General features: G+C 33.1%; 2 protein-coding genes across 3 annotated transcripts in view; one reads left to right on the forward strand and one right to left on the reverse strand.

Moving 5' to 3' along the window:
• Positions 1–1,029: 1,029 nt before the first annotated feature.
• Positions 1,030–11,797, forward strand: LOC111796102 (inactive poly [ADP-ribose] polymerase RCD1-like). The gene is made up of 8 exons (XM_023678794.1): positions 1,030–1,186; positions 1,549–1,670; positions 5,936–7,185; positions 7,589–7,836; positions 8,274–8,371; positions 9,259–9,441; positions 9,530–9,625; positions 11,543–11,797. Exons 3-8 carry the CDS (start codon positions 6,068–6,070, stop codon positions 11,597–11,599), a joined length of 1,800 nt encoding a protein of 599 aa, XP_023534562.1. The 5' UTR covers positions 1,030–1,186; positions 1,549–1,670; positions 5,936–6,067; the 3' UTR covers positions 11,600–11,797.
• Positions 11,798–18,854: 7,057 nt separating this feature from the next.
• The window catches only part of LOC111794580 (probable transcription factor KAN2), a 4,166-nt gene continuing 2,274 nt past the window's right edge, over positions 18,855–20,746 (reverse strand). The window contains exons 4-6 of one of the 2 annotated variants that reach the window (XM_023676628.1): positions 20,485–20,626; positions 19,493–19,553; positions 18,855–19,212 (exon numbers count right to left, since the gene is read on the reverse strand). In XM_023676628.1, coding sequence (XP_023532396.1) covers positions 19,099–19,212; positions 19,493–19,553; positions 20,485–20,626 — 317 coding nt within the window. In that variant the 3' untranslated portion in view covers positions 18,855–19,098. Of the gene's footprint in view, positions 19,213–19,492; positions 19,554–20,484; positions 20,660–20,746 lie in introns of both variants that reach the window. The other variant, XM_023676627.1, reaches the window with a different exon arrangement.

Below are 20,746 nucleotides of genomic sequence, written 5' to 3' on the forward strand. Positions count from 1 at the left end.
AATTACAAATTTGATCAATGGTTTTATCTATTTATTTAATAAATCAGTTAATTTTATGAATTTATACATGATCTATAAGATACTTTTGAAAACTAATTTTATATTATATTTTGTAGGGCATGTATAGAGACTAAATTGAATGAAACCAACTTATAAAGATTGAATTGATATTTCAAATTTAAAAATAATTAAAATATATATAGCATAAGAAACAAACACATTTAATCTATTGACGTGGAATGTCCTCTAATTAAGAAATGTTATAGCTTATAAAAGATAAAATTAAATATTAACTATAGTGGTTATAACTGTCTTACGCGAAACAATATAAAATTAATGAGCGGGTTTGATGCAAATTTAGATATTTTTCCTAAAGTTATTTTGAAATTTACATTTAATAATTCAATATAAATTTATTGTTTGGTTTCACATTTTTAAATAAAAATTAGGTATGAATAATTAAAAGTGTTTTTTTTAGAAGGATATTAAATAGAAAAAATAATTGATTTTAAAACCAATTGAATCTGAATCCAATACATTTGAGACAACAACTTGGCGCATACTTTGCTGACAGACAGCACGGAGTAGTACTGAAAAAGGCTGAATCCCGAAGAAGAAGCACCATCCTTGTCTCTGTTTATTTTTCACTTTTTATTTCTTACAAATTTAGTTTTTAAAGTTTAATATATATATATTTTTATCTTCAAATTTTAATTTTATATCTATTTAATTAAAAAAATCAATACATCCTTAAACTTTTAATTTTATATTTAATAGATTTTTTAATTTTTTTTAATTTTTTAATTTATCAATGTATTAGACAATCAATTATTCTTCAAGGTGCTGTTCCACGAAGATAAGGAGGAGAATCGGCCTACCACGAATTAAAGGAAGACAAGTCACCTTGTGGGGCCTCCTCTGCATTCGTAAAACGACACCGTTTTTTTTAACGTTGTCCCCGTGAACTTCGGCTCCAAGCACCTTTACTTTCACGTCGCTATCACAAGGACTTGGCTGAGTCCACTTCCCCCACTCGAGTATAAAGTCTTAGATGTTTTACAACCAACGGCGTCGTTTCATCTCTTTCCCGCTCCTTCGCAACGCTTCGCGCTGAATCCACCTCCGAAGACCTAGATTCCTCCTTTCGTCTAGTTCATCGTCTGAATGTTTCGTTCTCAGATCTTGTGTAATTCTCTTTCGGTTNTTTTTTTTTTTTTTTTTTTTTTTTTTTTTTTTTTTTTTTTTTTTTTGAATTTGGCTTGATTTTGCGACTTTGAGGTCTTTTTGTGGATTTCAACTGTTTATTTCTGCTTATGTGATTATGTATGTGTAAATCAGGTACTGGATTTTCTCTGTTGATGTTTTGGAACCAATTGACAATGTTGTTTCAGTTTTCAAAAAGTTTATTACGTTTTTTTGAGATCTTCTTGCTTTGATAATTCGTTTTCTTCAATAAGAAGTATCTTATATGGAACATTTTAGTTTTTTTTTTTTTTGCTCACCTATGATTTTACCCCTAATTGCTTCCGGTTTATTTTCTATGAACAGTCTTTTGAAGAATTTCAATGGTATGTTAGCGACTTGGGGTATAATTTGACTGATTTTTGGTGGCTGCGGATAATGGGGAAAAGGGCCCTATTGTGCAGGATGACCGCTGATTGCAGACAACGGTATTGTTTGCTCGAATCTTATTTTATTACCATCTGATAGACCATTGTAATTTAGAAATGTTTTGGCAAATATTCTGTTCCTTTTATCTAGGTGGGGGATTTTTCTGTTTATAAGGGGACACAAGGTATTCATCTTTGGAACAACTCTTTCTTTTGATATTTGACGAGCCCTTGACCTTTATTCTCCTATTTTATCCTCGAGGACATACATGGTAGAGTAAAGCCCATGGATCGTTGTTAGAGAAATTTGTCTTGTTTGATAGTAGATAGTAGGGGTGTACATCGGTCGAGTTTGGGGGTATTTTATGGATTTTCTCGAATTTTTGGGTTGGTCAATTCCTTGACGCCACCTACCTGATTAGAGAGGGCTACCTAACCCATTCCAATCATTCTATTACTGTCGGGTTGGGAGCATTTGAGATTTTGAGTTAGGAGACGACAAAACAAAAGAATCAAAATGAGAAGTGTTGGCAAATGACGAATGATGAGCGTCGAAGAGTGAGAAGTTGTAAACGACAGACAGTGGTGAATCGAGCACCGACGAACAATGAACGATGGTGAATGCAGTTTGGATTTTGAGAGAATGAAGAGAGAGGGGAGATTGAACGATGAGTGGCGAAGAGCGAAAATGGTAAACTACAAGCAGTGATGGCCAACGAGCAGCAACAAACAATGAAAAACCATGAAGGACAGTTTGGGTTTTAGAGAATGAAATGTGATAGAAGGGAGATTGAACGATCCAACGAGAGAGACTAAGAGAGAGAGAGAGAGCGAGAGACAGGAAGGTGTATATGTGCACTCTGTAGTTGTAAATGTCAGGGAGAGAATTATTGTCTTAAAAGGCTATTGAAGCTTACGCCTTGAAGCTCATCTCGTGGCAAGATTAACTTTTAGCCTCAAAACTTATGCATTCTTTTCATACGTGGCTTGTGCATTTCACAGGAGAGTATTACATCTCTATGAAAATTCACTGAGGCTTAAATTCTCTATGAAAACACATTGAGTCTTTAAGTCTCTACGTCTTGTATAATGATTAGAAAAATAATACTAACAATTTGAAATGTTAAGGTTTGAGTTTTAACAATTTGAACTATTGCTACTTTTATCCCTTAGGCTTTAAAAACATTGAAGGCAAAAATTTATAGAATAACTTAATCCTATTAGTGACAATAATAATGATGTTAAAGATATCTTTTAGAATTTTTGATTAAGTGGCAATTGACATGGGTGTTTTTTTTAATCTTTTGATGTAAGTATTATGTTTAGCAATACTTTGTTCACACAAATTTAGAATTTTTGTCTGCTTTTTTGTTTTTGCCTTCGTGGTTCCTAGATTCATGCTCTTGATCTATTATTATTGCTATTTTTTAAATTCATTTCTCCATATGCAGTCTGTCCTTATTGTTAGCTATATGATATTTTTATTTATTTCTGCTTTCTTTTTGAAAAATGACGTCTATCATGGAGGTTGACATGCTCAACGCATGAGTTGGATCCTTTTTCTTATTTTGGATACAAATGTGGTCTACAGGAGTAATTGGGGCATGCACATTAATCCTGTAGATATTTTATTAAAAAGGCAGGGTCTCTTTCATCTCGTTAAAACTCAAAATTAATATTGCAATTACAACCATTAGAGAAAGGACAAGGATTTTTGCTTGAGCCATGAGAGCATAAGACATAATCTTACTGAGAAATAGAAGAAATTATTAAAAAAAGGTCTAGCACTAAAGTGTTTCATATTGATAAAGCACAGAGGTGAGTGGCACTCCACCCTACCCTAAAGGAAAATGAGTTATGATCATTGAGAAACTTGAATAAAACCTATTAATAAATCGAGAAGTATTAGATCACAGAAGAATTAAAATTGCCTTAGAAACCTTCAAAATACCATACTCATGTAGTAACTTGCAGAAAGCCCATTACTATGTCGACAAAGGAGAAACAAATTATTCAAAGACTTGTTGTCACATTTATGCATAATATACGAAGGTTGCACGAAGGTATAGTGTCTTTTACTTTTTGTGACAATGAGATTACTTGATCTTTTGATTTCTGATGGCCTAACAACCACGTGAATTTCTGAAGGATTCATATTAAACTAGATATATTTAAGTGATCAATATTAAGATTAGAAAGGAGCTATTTCTTTTTTAATGGGAAACTGCCAGACTTTGATAAGGAGTGAACACTGCAAAAGAAAAAAGGTTGATGAGACATCGCCTAAACAAAAAAAATTCTCCAATGGTGCTAATAGATAAAGAGTCATATTTACAAAAGAATTATTTAGGGAGCACCAAAGCGAAGTCCTAAAAAGAATAGGTACCTCAACAAAGACGGTGGAAATTTATATTCTTCTTTTCCATCAAAGTATTCCAAAGAAGATTTTAATGGATAAGGCTTTCAGGTTTTGTTTGAAATGGTGGCTAAGCAATAATTGAGTTGAGTCTTGGAGGGTGGGAAGGGGAACACATGCTGAACATCAAAAGTACACTGAAGATGGCACCTTTAAAATTGAGGGTAAGAACAATATATGAAGAAGTGATGTTGAGATTACGAACTCTAGGACAAAGAGGGCAACTATTAGGTGAATTATAACAGTGGGAATTCCTTCTTTGACTAATGTCATCTGGAACATAATTCTGAAGGAAAGAAATAGATCCTTGTGCTTCTTGGCTCCCTTTTCTTGTTTGTTCCTGATCTTGACTTACATATCGTCTTCATTTCTTTTGAGTTATGATGAATTGATACATGATACAGATTTGAAAGTGGTGTAAAGAGGTTTTTTGATCTATTGTCCAAAATATTTACTTAAGTTGTGGCTCTTATTCTTTTTTTGGAATGATATTTAGTTTGGACGGATGGCACTCCAGTGTCCAATTTTGTAAATCTATGGAAGGCTGGATCTTGAATCTATTGTTCATTTACTGGACTTGTTGCATGGTAAGTGAGCAGAACAGAATTGAACTGGTACAGAAACCAATTGTGTATGTATTGGTGAAGAGAACAGAAGAATATGTATATGGAACTCGACTGTTGTAAATATCAGTGAACTGGACGGATCAAATCAGATGGTGTAGATATGTGTTAACAAGAAACAGGAAAATATGTGGAGATCTTCGTTGATATGTCATCCCGGTGCACCGAGTTGGAAGCTGGATTATAATATTCCATGAACCATGGCATTTGTGAAGCCAAGGAGCCGTCAAATGGTTCTTACAGAACAGATTCTCACCTTTTATTTGTCTGTGGAGGGCTTTGAAGACCATGCCAATTGTTTTATTACAAATTTATTGCGTAGGGAAAGCATTAATCTATTGAGAAGCTAAATTCTGATGCTGGTATTCCGACTCATTATGAAGGAGCTATGAAGACTATGATTCTTTTCTTGAATATTACCCAAACTGCTCCATCCGCTGGAATTTACTGTATCATGACATTGAGATTTCTGGTCCAGGGAAAAAAGTTTGACATGATGAATATTGTATTAAGAGGATATTTTGCGGTGATAATTAGTTAGAATATATCTCAGATATTTAGGGAGTTGTTAGTATAGATTTGATTAACGGTATATTTTATTTATTTACCAGATTTAGTTAGATATATATTTTTTCTATTTTTAGGTATTAGTTGATAGTTTGTATCCTATATAAACGTGGTAAACCTGAATGAAGATCATACTTTCGATCCCAATTCTATTTCTATTTCTCATTCTTAACATATTGTTTTTGTGTTTTCTATTCAATGTCTTTTTATAAATATTATCCCCTGCGTTCTGTTATTTTTCAGTACGGGATTATTTTTGTATTCTTATTTGTTACTTTGCATGCTCCTTTTCTAGTTTTGCTACATTCCTCAGGTCTGCTCATAAAATTGTTAAAAAGGAGATCTTTTTTGTCTCTTACAGACCCATCAGAAAAGTTGTATATTGAGGACTTCCTATTCCTGCAACAATGCCATTTTACTGTGGGCTCCTGTGATGCAGGAAATTATCTTGGAAAAACTAGGAATTATTTCAGTGACATCATCCGTTGACTGTCTGTGTGATGTTAATATATTTTACATTAGTTCTACAGACTGATTTTATCTTTTCTTTTGCTAGTCATTTGTTGTTCTGCAAAAAAATTTCTTATCTGGAAGTTGAATATGCCAAGTGATTTTTTATAAGATATTGCGCTCATCTTTGGGGCAGTATTGTTATATTTCAGACCAAGAATCTGCAATTTAAATTAATTGAAAGTTCAACAACTAAATTTCTTTTGCAGGGTTTATGAATTATCTCAATTGCATGGTTTTTCTAACCCCTGGATTCCGAAGAGGAGATCTGTAAATATTTTCCTAACAGTTGACCTTTTAGGATATAGTTTGTAGATAAGGATTGTGATCTTGTAGATGAAATGGAAACAAAGTTAACTAAGGTTCTGGATAATGGCAAAAAGATCGTTGTGGGTTTGAAGAGGAAAAGGGCAAATGAAGGCACGGCACATGTTGGAGCTGGCTACAATGCATTTTTGTCCAAGTTGACCTCATCTAGGAATAGACATGCCAAGTGCAAGAGACTCGATGACTGTGAAGTCAGTTGGGGGTCAAACTCTAGAAGATCTTTTCTTAGGAACTATAAAAATTTTAGCAGAAGTGGACTTCCCCAGAGGTTTCTATATTACGAAGATGGGGATTGGGTAGATTACCCTCAGATAATTGTTGAGTTGATTAGGAAACAGTTTCAGATTAAAAATGCGGCAATTGAAGTGGAATTTAGTGGTCGTCATTTGCTGCTAGATGCTCTGTATATGATCCAAGTAGAACTGAAAACAGCTATTCAGCAGCACATTGGCTGGATTGATGACAATGGTCGATGTTTCTTTCCAGAATTTTATTCAGTTGACAGTGAGATGCATCAGTTCCACCAGTATGAGCTGGAAGACGCTTCTGATGTTGCACTATCAAACCATACAGGAATGAGAGAGATCAATTTGCATCTTGAAATTGGAATAACTGGATCGAATAGTTCTCAATCAGAAGAGTATATTGAAGAGTCCAATAGAGACAACAAGATACATATTATCAAAGAAAAATCTTGTGATATTGATGGGGATTGGGAAGGCAGTGAAACTGAAAGTCAGAAACCTGTTGCTGAAATGCAAGAGGCAGATGGAGGAATTAGAGAGATTGGTTGTTCGATGACGCCTCAAGATGAGCTAATGCATTCAACTCTGGATTCTGATGATGTAAAAAATATGTTCTTAATGGGCATGAGATCTACTAAGAACAACATTGAAGTACTCGAGGTCAAACGTTGGTCTAGTCATTTAATGCAGGATATATCAGATATTTTTCAAAAACAAATAGAGATAACCAGGAAGAGTCGTGGGAATGCCAATGTTCAATATGGTTGGCTAGCTGGGAATAAGGATGTATTATCTGGTAGCATGCTATATGGGGTAGGTCACTCCGGACTAAAGCTTACATCCTCATATGGTGTTCACCTTTCACCTACAAGCTGCGCACATCTTAGGTATCATTTCATCCTTAGTTAAGTAGTGTATGTAATTTAATGGCAGTTTATTGTAAAGATAAGATAATAGGCTAATAGCTAGCTTATTATGATTTATCTTTTCACGTTTTTGTAAGTTTTATGGACCTCTCAACCCTAGGGAAGAACACAAATTCTGGTTGTCATTTTTTGGTGTTTGAACCCACACACCTCATGTTAAAGAAAATCACCACCTCTTCCATTCTCTTTTTACAACATATAATCATGCAAATGAATCTTCATGAAAAAGAATTATATTATGGTCATCACAATACTGAAATAGTATCTTAAACAAATGCAGTATGTTATTTTTAGCTTTAGCTGTATGGATAACTCTTTCGTTCTGCCTTATTACTCATGGAGATCAAATTCTGCATTGGTTCAGTGCGGACAATTGTGATGAAGATGAAAAAGGGGTTAGATACATAGTGTTCTGTCATGTCATATTGGGAAATGTGGAAGTTGTCACTCCTGGATGTAGACCATGTCGTCCCAGTTCTGTAAACTTTGACAGTGGAGTAGATGACCTTCATAATCCAAGTCAATATATAGTTTGGAATATGAATATGAAAAGCCACATTTTCCCGGAGTATGTTGTCAGTTTCAAGTTAACATCAAGTCCTCCTGAACGTGGTAAGCTCTCTTTTGGTTGCCATGCTCATTTCTTGTTTACTTTTTTTTTATGAATAACCAAACTTTCATTGAGGAAAAAGTTAAAAAAAAAGTATAGATATACAAAAAAAAAAAAAGGAAACGTGCTAAAGAAGTGGCCTCCAATCAGGTAAAACAAGACCTAACAAACAATTACAAACGGCAAGCTCATTTCTTGATTATGGGTTCATAATTTTCTTTTAATCTTGTGTGGCACATGTACCTGGAGAAAAATGTGAACTTATGAGGATGCATGAATGCTATGATGTTCTTTCATTATTTATATATTTTAGCTCTCTTCTCTCTCCCTGCTTTTTCTTTGCCGGGGGACTTGTGGAAATCTGAGTTACTATTTTAATAATCTTTTTGTTACTTCTTTACTCTTCATAGATGTTATTAAATAGGTTTTTTTGTTTAAGGTTTATTTGTTCAAGGGGTTCCAGCTGTTCAAAACAGAGGAATTGATTCAAAAGGGCTTCGGGACCAGTTGCAGTTAAATTGCTCTTCGATTGAATCAGTAAGGCCATCTATAGGTTCTAATATTATGTTGTATGCGGGATTTTCTGGGGTTTTAGTTCTACAATAACCAGGTTTAACTGCCACTTTTGTAAGTTGTGAGCTTGTGAACCTACGATTATACTATTTATTCAACATGATTTGAACTTGATTTTGAGCCAGCATAGATTTCCCAAGGTTTCCCCCATTCTTGTTCTGCCAAAGCCTTTATTCCCACGCATAGTTAAGCTAATTTGTCTTTGTTTCTTCCCTGCCACCTTTTAACATTATGCATTGACTGCCACGTTTCTAATTCCTAGGTTTGGGCATCACTATTCAAATTACTTTTTCCCTTTGATTATCACACTATTACGTTACTCTTAAACTATTTCAATTGGCACGTTGCCTAGCATTCTGGGAAAGTCAGATTACAGGATTCCTTGTAGGAAGGAGGAAACAGTCGTGTTTCTAGGCCCTTGTGGTCAAAACTGTGAGCGACGAATTGGGTTCTTGGTGGGAAATTAAAAATTTTGAAGCTGTTATGCAGCATAGGTTTAGAAGAAATGCAAAATTTCTTCTGTTAACACAATGGAACTTTTAAAGCAAAGGATGAGAACCGGGAATTAATTATTTATTTGCGGAATATCATAGTTTTGAATATTACTCATTGGAGATTTCTGTCCTCTGCAAGCATGATGAGTTTTTATTGTATCAATACAACGTTTTTTTTTTTTTACTTAAGAAAAAAAAGGTTTTGTAAAAAACTTTAAAGAAATCCTCTTTAGAAGATCATACAAGGCGAACACGTGAACAGAGAAGCAAGTCTGAGGCGTTCAAATCATTAAAGCTAGACTGTTTTCTTTCCTTCTATCTCTAGCTGTTAATATTTAGGGAAATCTTACTTTTTAGGAGGACTGTGTGTCGTCGCCAGCTCCTGAAAAGAGATGCACAGAAAAGCTTGACCATGGATCAAGCTTGTTGAAGATTCCCAAGTCCCCCTGGATGCACTTTTCAATGTTGTTTGATGCCATTTCAAAAGAAGTTTCTCTTGATAACATGAAATTGGTGAAGAGTCATTATGGCTTATTTAGAGTAAGTGAAAAGTGTCTGTAAGTGCATTCCTGTATTTTTATTTGTATAGTCTATAATCTTGATAGTCCTTTTCTTGGTTACATATTAGGAAAAGAAGATCAGTAGGGACGAATTCATCCGAAGGTTGAGGTCCATTGTTGGGGATCCATTACTGAGGTCTATGCTAACGAGTCTCCATTGCAAGGTATGTGCTATGTATATATGTTCAGTTCTTGTACGGTGTTGAGTTGTTTGGTTGTAATGCGAAATACTGGCATTTTAATCTGGATTATGCGCAGCTGGTCAACATTATGTTTTACAAATTCTTTCCATGTGAAAGGCTATTTGCTTGATTTTCTGCAGACAGTTGCCAAAAAGCTAAAGAAGTTACATAGGCGTTAGATCTGTCCTCCTACTCTCCCCTCACCAAACACCATATAGATTCAAAGAGTCTAATTGATTCCCAAAATTCCTCAGGATGAAGAAGTCCATCTTTGAAGAACACCCGAGTCCTCTCAAACCAAACTCTCATAAGAGTGACCGTCACTGCATTGGCCCAGAGAATTCTAGCGGCCCCTTTGAATGAAGTGCTAGTAATAATCTGAATGAGGGCTGTATTGCTATTGAACAGAAATTCGTACCAAATCAGCTTAGGGTTTAAAACCAAATAGTATGAACAAAGGGGCTTTGTGAGAAAAACGTGTGGATGGGCTGGGCTTCCAATTCTCGTTTGCAGAGAACACACCTCTTTAGTTAAAAAGAAAACTTCAACTTTGATTTCCCATTGGACAACTTTCTTGTAATCACATATTGGTGTTGGGTCTGTCCAAGCTCCCTTTATTTCATTCTTCCAAAGGAAAGCTTTGTTCTTTCTAGGGATGCCTGCCTGCTAAATAATCTCGATCTTGCATGTTCAAGAAGCATCAGATAGATGTACCATTGGACAACTTTCTTCTAATCACATATTGGTTTTGGATCGTTCCCTAGTTATAAAAAAATCAGATCAATGGGAAGCCCATGAGGATGCGTTAATCTCTCCACCTCTCATACCTCCTCCATAGATCTCTCCACCCCTTCTAAAATAGATTGCTATAGGAATTGGAATTTTTCTGTTGGCCAGGAAACAGTTAAAAGGTTGAGAGTTTAGCTAACCTTTCATTCTCACATACAACTATGGGGAATCCCGGAATCACTTCAAAAGTGATATTTCTGTCTCAGTGATACTAGATGAAGATTGTGTTATGTATTTAGTCTTGTTCGCTGTTCTATTCTCATATCCATGCTGCAAGGAAGGTTTCACATGCAATTTTTAATCTTCAAAAATGTTTGTTACCGAAGACTAACTTATTTCTAATTTCAAATTTGCTGGGAATTTATGACATTTCTTTTCCAACTTCAGTGGGAAAATGGGTTCCCCTTATGCCCATCTCCTCTCCTTCGTGCCTGGACTCTCCTTTCAGAAAAAAAAAAAAAAACAAATATATATATATATATAGAAGTATCTTATTGTTGCCGCATGTTAGAATCTTCTTGGTGTTTATGACTTATGTGTTGAGAGGAATAATAAATTCTTTAACATGAAAGAAAGTCTGTCTTCTTATTTATTTTTTTATTTTTTCTTGGATTTTCCTGTTTTCTTGGCTTTTTCTTGATAAATTATGTATTCTTGGTGTCGGGGGTTCTTTTCTTATAATATATTGTAAAATTTTATCTTCAGTAGATTGGGAGTTGGATCTTCTCTGCCTTTGAAATTTCACGTCTTCAATTAATTTTTTTCTCCGGATAACGATAAAAGATTGCTAGCAAGCATGATCTTTGGAAACAGAATCAACATTACAACTGTTATCAGACGGGCCACTAAATTTTGGTTGTAATATAAACTTGTTTTCATTTTTAACCTTGAATTAAAATGTAAAACATGGTAGTAGAGGAAATTGTCATTTTTAAAAATTAGAAATCGAGCTTTCAGGGAGGAAAGAAATGCAAGATCCAAGTAAGCAACTATCTTCAATAACCATACTCCCCTCTGTCGATCATGTCACTTTTCTTTTTGGAGTTTATCATGGATGATTATTGCGGTTCTGTTACACGCAAATTCTCAAGTAATATTTTCTCGTTTCAGCTACCTCCGAAGTCTCCATGTTCTTTAAAAGTTCCGAAGGAGGAGAAAGAATGTTGAGGTTGTTGGTAAGAAGTTTGTTTTTAGGTTCCTTCCATCATATGGAGTTTGCCTACTGTTATTTTGTCTTTGAATTTGTCGACCTGATTTGTGAACGTCTCTATATAAGCTATGTGAGACAGTTGCTATTTATTATATTTGTGAACATCTCGGTTAATCAATTATTTATATAAACTCAGTCAATTGCTTCTATTCCTATCTTACCTTTTGCATTACAATTTTCTGCATCTTTTCATACTTGTCCTCAATTTACTACAATTTAACTTACAGCTCATGTGAAAGGAAAATCTCGATCCACTTTCGCCTACGAACTGAAAATTGAGCTTATAAGGCTGTTTCTAACAATGTATCAAATAAGTAGATTTCGGTTCATTTTTAATCATGATTCTGCTTGGTTTAATCCAACTGTTTACCTGATCAGTTCATTGATTCAAGTATATGGCCTGGTTGTGCTTGAGTAATCTCCAGGCTTCTCCGTTTATATCTATTTGTCGTTGTTTGTTTGTGAATTGGAAACTGTGCAAAACTCTTTTCAGGTAAACTTGCAAGTGGTTCATTTTTCCTTTTCTCTAGTACGAAGCCCTTTACTATTCACATGTTATGTATATATTTGGTTCTGCTAGGTCAACGTCCTTAAATTATCAGCCCCCTTTTTATCTCTGCTCACGCTCAGTGGGTTTGGTAAAGAAGAGTTATTGTTTGAACTTTAAAGGTCAATTAGAAAAAGCCGATTTGTCATTGCTTTTCAATTTACTTTCCTTGATCATCGCCCTTTTACCCGTCGGTTTTATCTAAATTTTTTACTCAAAAAGTTGAATTCTTATTGCATATTTCTATTTTGTAGAGACAGAATGAAAGTAAATTCTTGGACCAATTCGGGCACAGTAAGAGGTGTTAAGAACTTGAATTCTTCTTGCATATTTCTATTCTGTAAATTGCAGATTGAACTTAAATTTTTGGATCCATTTCGCCCCAAGCTAAGAGGTATATATATTATACGTACGAAACTGTTTACTTTTTCCATTTTTACCCTTACTGGAACTTCGATCGAGTTTCATTTATGGCCTTTCACTATTACTGTGGAGCAGTGTGAAGCATTGACAAATGGAGGGGGTTTCAAATCATACTCCTACTTCAACCTCTGTTACCCAAGAAAGGTATAGAAAAACTGAAAAATTATGCAGAGCCAATAGAGGTCTGTCTCTCTAGCAATGTGCTAATGTAGTAATAAGAATTGCACATCAACATATCTTTAAACTGCCAAATTTTGCTTTAAAGATTACTTGTGGATCACTTGGAAATCCCCAAAATGTATATAAGTTTTGACCTATGAGACACAAATGAGTCCAACAAGCTTTACTATGGCCCTATAACCGCAACCCAAAGGCTTGGTTTGTTCTGAATTATTTGAGACTTTAGGGGACCTCTGCTCCACAAAAGCCCCTAAAAGGAAGAAGACAAGGACTATGTCACAAAGATGAAACAAACANCTTTCCTTTTTTTTTTTTTTTTTGTGTGTGTGTGTGTGTTTTGTTTCCTAAAAGAACTAAAAAGCAGTTTCCTTTTTACCATTGGAAGTGAGCTCTGAAATTACTTCTAAGACCAAGACTAGCATCTTTCTAGGTGATGCATTTTTCAATTTTTTTTTAAAAAAAAATCTGTTAGTGAATTTTATTATTTTGAAATGAACTGTATTTTCATCTTCCCAAACATATTGAACTGTATCTTTTTTTTTTTTCTTTATTGGTTTACTTTTACATTTTCAGCTTCCCTTTCACATCAAAAGAGGAAGAAAAAAAGAACAGNTTTTTTTTTTTTTTTTTTTTTTTTTTTTTTTTTTTTTTTTTTTTTTTTTTTTTTTTTTTTTTTGTTCTCTCTCTCTCTCTCTCTCTCTAGGATGTGGAGATAACACGTGGAAGCAGAAGTCACATCAGGCCCATCTGCCAATACGCATTGAAAAGTAAGTAATTATGAATGAATGATTCAATTCCGGCTTTAGGATAAAGCTTAATTTAAAACTCTGAGTCTCTGTCACCTCTACAGAGGAAGGTTTCTGACTCCCTGACATTTCTTAAAACCCCTCCTTTTCTTATTTAATTCCCATTTCTTACCCCCTCACCCTAAANAAAAAAAAAAAAAAAAAAAAAAAAAAAAAAAAAAAAAAAAAAAAAAAAAAAAAAAAAAAAAAAAAAAAAAAAAAAAAAAAAAAAAAAAAAAAAAAAGAAGAAGAAGAAGAAGAAGTAGGGTTCATTAATACAATATTAAAGCAAAATGTGAGGAAAGAATATTCTTTTATTCAAGAGAAGTTATGTTTTGTCCAAAAACAAAATTGCAATTTTGTCCTAAAAGATAATAAAATATATTTANAAAAAAAAAAAAAAGAGAAAAAGGAGCCCCGCATGAATGCCGGGCAGACAAGGACAGGACCATAGGGGTAAAAGAGTGGAGGACATGTGGTAAGGTCACTGTCAAACCAAACGTTTTCGTTCTCCCTGCCCGACCTGCCCGTACGGTCATCTAGCTAAGGTAATCAATCATAAAGCAATAGATAGCAAAATCATTTTTCTTTTTCTCCTTCGATTCTGGCGCCCTTTTTTAATTCATTTTTTCCTTCCCTTCCAATATTTTCAACGCCTCTGACTGTGGGCCCCACTCTTTTTGACTGCTTTCCTTCCTTGCCACGTCACCCCCCTTTTCTCTCTTTTACTTTCACTGTTATCCCTCCACAATTCTATACCTAAGCATCTCTTTCATTTTACTATTATTACTATTAATGATAATAATTAAGTTATATCTTATTATTTTCTTATATTATATTTTATACCAACTATTGGTTAGTAAAAGATGGATGTGATGGGTAAAAATAAAATTGAGACAGGAGCGACATAATTTACTATGTATTTGATAGATTTGACTGATTGATTGATTTAAGTAATTGTTCAACTTTATGATTTATTTGGTAATTTTTTCGATAATATTTGTATATTATTATTTTCAAATCTGGTAAATAATAAGTTAAGTTTTAAATTCAAAATTAATAATGTAAATAAAAGAGGGGAGGGGAGGGGGAAAAGTGTGATGTAAAACAGTAAAAATAATAGGAAAAAGACAAAGAAAGGTCTCGAAAAACACAACTCAAGGTGAGGTGTGGGTGTGAATTAGTGTGGAAAAGAAAAAAAGGCAATTTCAATTATTATTATGTTTTTGTTTTTTTTAAGAGAAAAAGAAAAAAAAAATGTCAACTGAGATGGGAAGAGGACAACAGTTTCCCAGATCTGAGTGGAAGGGATAGGGGCCTACAACTGTAGGGTTAGGGGTCCCATTCTCCTTCTGCCCCCAAACTAAATCATAAGTGTAATGATGTTCAAATTATTTCCTCCACATTCTATGTTACCCTACTTTCTCTCTCTTCCTATTAACTACTGCCACTCTGCCCTATTCTCTTCTTTTTCCTTTTTTCAAAATAATTATTTCATATATATATATACATATATATATATATATATCTTGTTTCTTCTTTTTGGTAGCTCAAGGTTTTGGTTTTGTGAGTGATTGCTTGCCCATCAGAATGGTTAGGAAGAAATGTGCCATAATGTAGTTGTAAAATATCGACTTATAATGTATTAGTCCGTTGAATTAGACTCATTTTAGTTTTGTTTGTGAAGATTTACGTACATTTTTTCGATTAATATATATTTTTAATTAAAAAACATGGGTGAGTAGGACTTTGAACTCCTTACCTTGTGGTCGAGGATTTAATATTTTTAATCAATCAATCAATGTACTAACTTTGGCAAGCACCCATCACCTTTATTTTGATAAGTCAGTAGAGTAGGGGCCAGTTCGAGTGTAATTGAATGACCATTGATTTAAACTACTCAAAACGACACCGTTTTCTTTTGTATTAAAATGAGTATTGATTGTTTTTACGACAATTGATAAGCTACGACATGTATGAGAGAAAGAGAAATAAAACATCAAGTACCATAGCATATGGAACCTTCACATTTTGGTATGAATGGTTTTAAGAGTTGGGAGGTTGGAAATTGGAATAATGAGATTGAGGGGATTAAATTAGGGTTCTTTGGAGTGTGGGGTTGATGAGGACAGGAGGGTCATTTCAAAGTGATTGATGTGATGACTTTTTTTAGTCAAAGGAGTGAGAAACTAATAACATTATTATTCATTCTATATTATGTATGAAATAAAAGGCCTAATGTAGTTCAAGTTTGTTAGGTTAAAGGATCCTATGTACCCTATAGACATAGGGAAGGGCAGCCTTATTGAGGGCTTTATTGTTTGAATTTATTGGTGTTGACCATTTTTCGTGAGAAAATAATATGTAATTATATTCAACTGATTAATACTATATATACTGTTGACTAAGATGTAAGATATTTTTAAATATATTTTTTGATATATTATTAAATAAATAAATAAAAAAAGAATTTTATTATTGATTTGAGAGGGAAAGAAGAAAGACAATGACATATGATAATTAAGAACATTAAATTCTGTTGGGTTCCACCTTCCCTCATACCTCATACCTCATTTCATCACTTTCTTCTCTCTAACAATCTGAGATCTTACTAGTTTTTTTTTGCCCTTTCTTCTTAAAACTATATTCTTTTTTATTTTTTAAATAATTCTCTCTCCATATATATATATAGTTTAGTTCTTCAAATTTACCCTTTCCTATTTAAATATGGAGGTGGGTCCCAAATTGAAAAGGCAAACTTTTTCCATTTCGATTTCGTATAATCACCCTCGTTTTTGTTCGATTTCTGGCTCAATAAGTAAAAAAAGAAAAGAAAAAAAAAACGTGATTTTGAAGAAGGATTTGTTGATTTTTATTTATGTAATTTTGTTTTTCGATTTAGATTGATTTTTGTGCAATAAAAGGTAGAAGTAAAAACGAACCAAAAGGGTATGAAAAAAATCACAGTCTTGGTGATGCCCAATAGAAACGGTAAAATTTATGGTATTTGTTAATTAAAATGTATAATAGTCGGTTGGTAATTATGAAATTATATTTCTTAATAGGAAAGTACAGTAAACCCGACCGTGAAAGTATATTCAAATATGACCAAAATGAATTAGGATCGAATGAGGTTTTTTTTTTTTTTTGTTTCGAGACTTGTGGATTTTATGGGTTGGTTTGGTGGTTAAAAGATGAAAATTAAATGTTAGTACAAAAGTTGGTAAAAAAGTGGGTGAACATCAAATACTATTGTATTTAATGCAGTGGGGGCATATAAGTAATTTAACATACAGACTTTATACTCTCGTATTTATCTCAACAAGTTAATTTTATTTTAAAAATTATATTAAAAAAAACTCAATATGTTAAAACTTTTAATTATCAACTTTATTTAGTCATTTATGAATAGATTATATGTTTTAATATTTTTCCTACAAAATTAAATAAAAATCATAAATTAAATTAATTAAACGAAAAAAGAAATGATTTTTCTAATCAGAATTTCAGAAAATAATTAGGAAATTGTGGAATTTTGATTTTGGATAAAGAAAATAAAAAACTTTTTAAATCAACTGCAATAATACATTCGTTACTCTCTTGAGAGTGCGTGTGGTGCACGCTCACATTTATTGGTCAAGAAATTAGGTGACTGCTTTTTCAAGTGTCGGTGAAACTCTAATAACTGTATATCGCGTGGGGGATTTTTATTAAAATTCTATATTTGACTTTCAAACTTGCTGACAAATTTCTTTCATGTTGACCTGATAAGTGGATTAGATTGACAAATAGTGATTTGACATAATATAATAAAAATTCATTTAAATAAAATAAATATGTTTTTTTAGCACTTTTTAATTTAGTCTAAATTATTTAAAAAGTTTTAATATTTTTTAATTTAGTCCAAATTATTTAAGAGAGAAAACTAACCCTGTGTTTATTTTTTATTTTTTTATGTATATAAGATGATACCGACATTTAAGATAATTAATAAAAAATAATAAATGATTTAATTCGATACAAATAAGTAGTCATAAGTTTTAGGGTTTAAGTGGTCTATAAAAAAAAATATGCCCGTAGTTTTTGTGTAAGTTGACTTAGAACGATTATTCAAGAAAAATAAAAAGAATTTATGAGAAGCAGGCCACATTGACATTTTCAGGTACGACAATATATGGGTGAAAAATTGAAACTTCTTATTTAAAAACATACACGTTAAACTATGTCTATTTATGATGTATATAAGATGACACGGACATTCGAAATTGTCTATTTATGATGTAGTGACACGAATACTCAAAATAATTAATAAGTTGGTGTTTGATGGGATAAGGTATAATGAGAGGGATATAAGAAAAATAAATGGAATTGAAAGGTGACATGGGCCAAGGGAAGGTACAAAATGGAGCTTAGGGCAGGGGTGGGCACCCGACATAGACATACTCCTAATTCTACACTTATTATTTTACTGAACTCGTAGGATTGTAACAATTCAACCTCACCGCTAATATATATATATATATATATATATTTGGCTTTCCATTTCGGGTTTTCTTTCAAAAATTTTAAAACGTGTTAATTGGAAGAAGTTTCTACCTCTTACAATGAATATTTCGTTTGTCTCTCCAACGAGTAAAATGAAAGGGCCCATCTTTATGAGAATTTAAAATTAAGGTTTTAATCAAGACAAAAGGAAAGAAACTAAAGAAAAATTGATGTAACATAGGTTACATTCATAATTATTAAAATATATAGAGAGAATTAAATAACGTGTTTATTTTATATAAAAGATCTTATGCTCATAAAAACATTAATAAAAAAAAAGAGTTCCATGCATGAGTGGGAAGCACCATTCCCAAAGTGTTAAAGCTAATAAAGAACAAAAAAAGAAAGTAATTGATTCCCACACCGGAAGAATACATCATTCTAATTGGGTATTTAACCTAAAAGCTTCTTTTAGAGTCACGTAGATGAGCGTAAAAATCTTCAAAATATTCATTAAAAGCACTTTCCAAATCTCCTTTTCCAACTCTACTTTTGTCATTTTACCCATCTTTTCGTTCTCTTTTATATTCTAACCCTTTTTTTCAAATATTTTTTTTATTCCGTCCTCGAGATTTATAATTTATCTGAATAAAGAAAAAAAAACCATATATTTACAGGTTANTTTTTTTTTTTTTTTTTTTTTTTTTTTTTTTTTTTTTTTTTTTTTTTTTTTTTTTTTTTTTTTTTTTTTTTTTTTTTTTTTTTTTTTTTTTTGTAAGTGCAAAACAAACAAAAAATCAATTAGATTCATATATTTGATTTGCTGAAATAAAATAAGATGATTTGGGACCTCAAAGGTTGATGGGAATTAGGATCTGCTTTTGTTGCTTTTTGTCTTTTTTTCTTGTCTGCTTGTCTTTCTTTACCTCTCTCTCTTTTTTTCTTTCTTTTTCTTTAAAATCAATTTCTTTTTTTGTTCTTCAGAGCCTCCAACTTCACTTCAATTTCTGTTCTCACACATATAATGTTATGTTCATCAAACTGCCCTTCCTAATGTGAATTCCAAATTAGGCTTCTCAGGAAGAAGATTCCCCGACGAGCTTATTTCCGATAGTCTCTCGTTGTTTGAGCTCTTTGGATCCACGTCATTCTGTAAAACAAAAAACAAAAAAAAAAACGTGGATTACCATCAATAACGAGCTCGAAACCGACACGAGACTAAAAATATGAAGCAATAAACTAGTTCGTATGTTCTTGATTGGACAACTCAATTCAATCTCGGAGTCCACAGGGCTAAAATGTTTGAACACGACCGACTAGTGTTATTACTAGAAATCAGTGCTCGACCCTAAATTTGTTTAGTATGGAAGTTCGAATCTTGTGTGTTAAGATATATCGTTATCGAGAAGGAGAGAGAGAAGAAGGAGTACCTCGAGGGACGATGAAAGGTCCCTAGAAGAATCATTAGGAAAACCATGCAACCAAGCTTCCCTGTGACATAACCAAAACACAAGAAAGAAAGGGAAAAAGCATATCTTCAATCAGCAGAAACCATAATAAACCATGCAGAGTATATAAAAAAAGAAAAAGAAAGCTACAAATCTTTTTGGCTTTGCATTTGGTGCTTTTGATTGATATAAAGCTACACCAACTCCATGTGACACCCCATTACTATAATCACAAACTACGAGGAATTTTTCAAACCAAAAAAGCTTTGTTTTTGGGCATCAAAATTTCCACTAATGCCTCCATCAAAACCCCTTACCTTTCACACTAAGTTTCTTATTTCATCTCCAATTATTTTGAATATGGTGAAGCCCCACAAAATCCAAACCACACAAATTTCAAGAGACTATGTTTATGATTGCTTCATCATGCACGATATCTATTAGAAGTGGGTTTTAGCTGTTACAAATAGTATCAGAGTCAGACAGAGGCAATGTGCCAACAGTGAGGCTAAGCACCGAAGGANATCCAAACCACACAAATTTCAAGAGACTATGTTTATGATTGCTATATCTGCTAGGAGTGGAGTGGGTTTGAGCTGTTACAAATAGTATCAGAGTCAGACAGTAGGCAATGTGCCAACAGTGAGGCTGAGCACCAAAGGGGGTGGACACGAGGTGGTGTGCAAACAAGGACGTTGAGATCCAAAGAGGGGTGGATTGTGAAATCCCACCTGGGTTTAGGAGGAGAACGAAATATTCTTTATAACGGTGTGGAAACCTCTCTCTATCACATACGTTTTAAAAACCTTGATGAAAAATCCAAAACAGACAATATCTGCTAACAGTGGACTTGGACTATTACGTCATTTTCCCGATTATTTTTGTATTATAAATCAACCCACAAGAATTCAAGTTGAAATCTTTCTAAACTATGGGTTTAAATATAAAAAAGGAAGTGAGAAAGGGAATTATACCTGGAAGAATTGCTCCAGAGGGCATGATAATCCTTATCTTGATGAGGGTTTTGCCTATTTTGTTGAACTGAGTGCTCATTTTGCCTTCCCATGCTTGGCTTTTGAATGTCAAATATTATATCTTCAATATTGCTCGTGTCCCCTGATGAAGCATTCTCGTATAAATCTGATTGCCCTGTGTAGATATTTAATTTTTATTTTATATATATATATATATATATATATATATATATATATATATATATATATATATATATATATA

Source organism: Cucurbita pepo, chromosome LG05, assembly GCF_002806865.2.
Source record: "Cucurbita pepo subsp. pepo cultivar mu-cu-16 chromosome LG05, ASM280686v2, whole genome shotgun sequence".
Taxonomy (NCBI): domain Eukaryota; kingdom Viridiplantae; phylum Streptophyta; class Magnoliopsida; order Cucurbitales; family Cucurbitaceae; genus Cucurbita; species Cucurbita pepo.

What these genes read in the sequence shown, in the direction of transcription:
- LOC111796102 (XM_023678794.1), top strand. Translation starts at nt 6,068, where the DNA reads ATGGAAACAAAGTTAACTAAGGTTCTGGATAATGGCAAAAAGATCGTT. An exon ending in ATTGCTCTTCGATTGAATCA is followed by an intron (nt 8,372 to 9,258) that starts GTAAGGCCATCT and finishes CTTACTTTTTAG; the next exon opens with GAGGACTGTGTGTCGTCGCC. An exon ending in TAACGAGTCTCCATTGCAAG is followed by an intron (nt 9,626 to 11,542) that starts GTATGTGCTATG and finishes TTCTCGTTTCAG; the next exon opens with CTACCTCCGAAGTCTCCATG.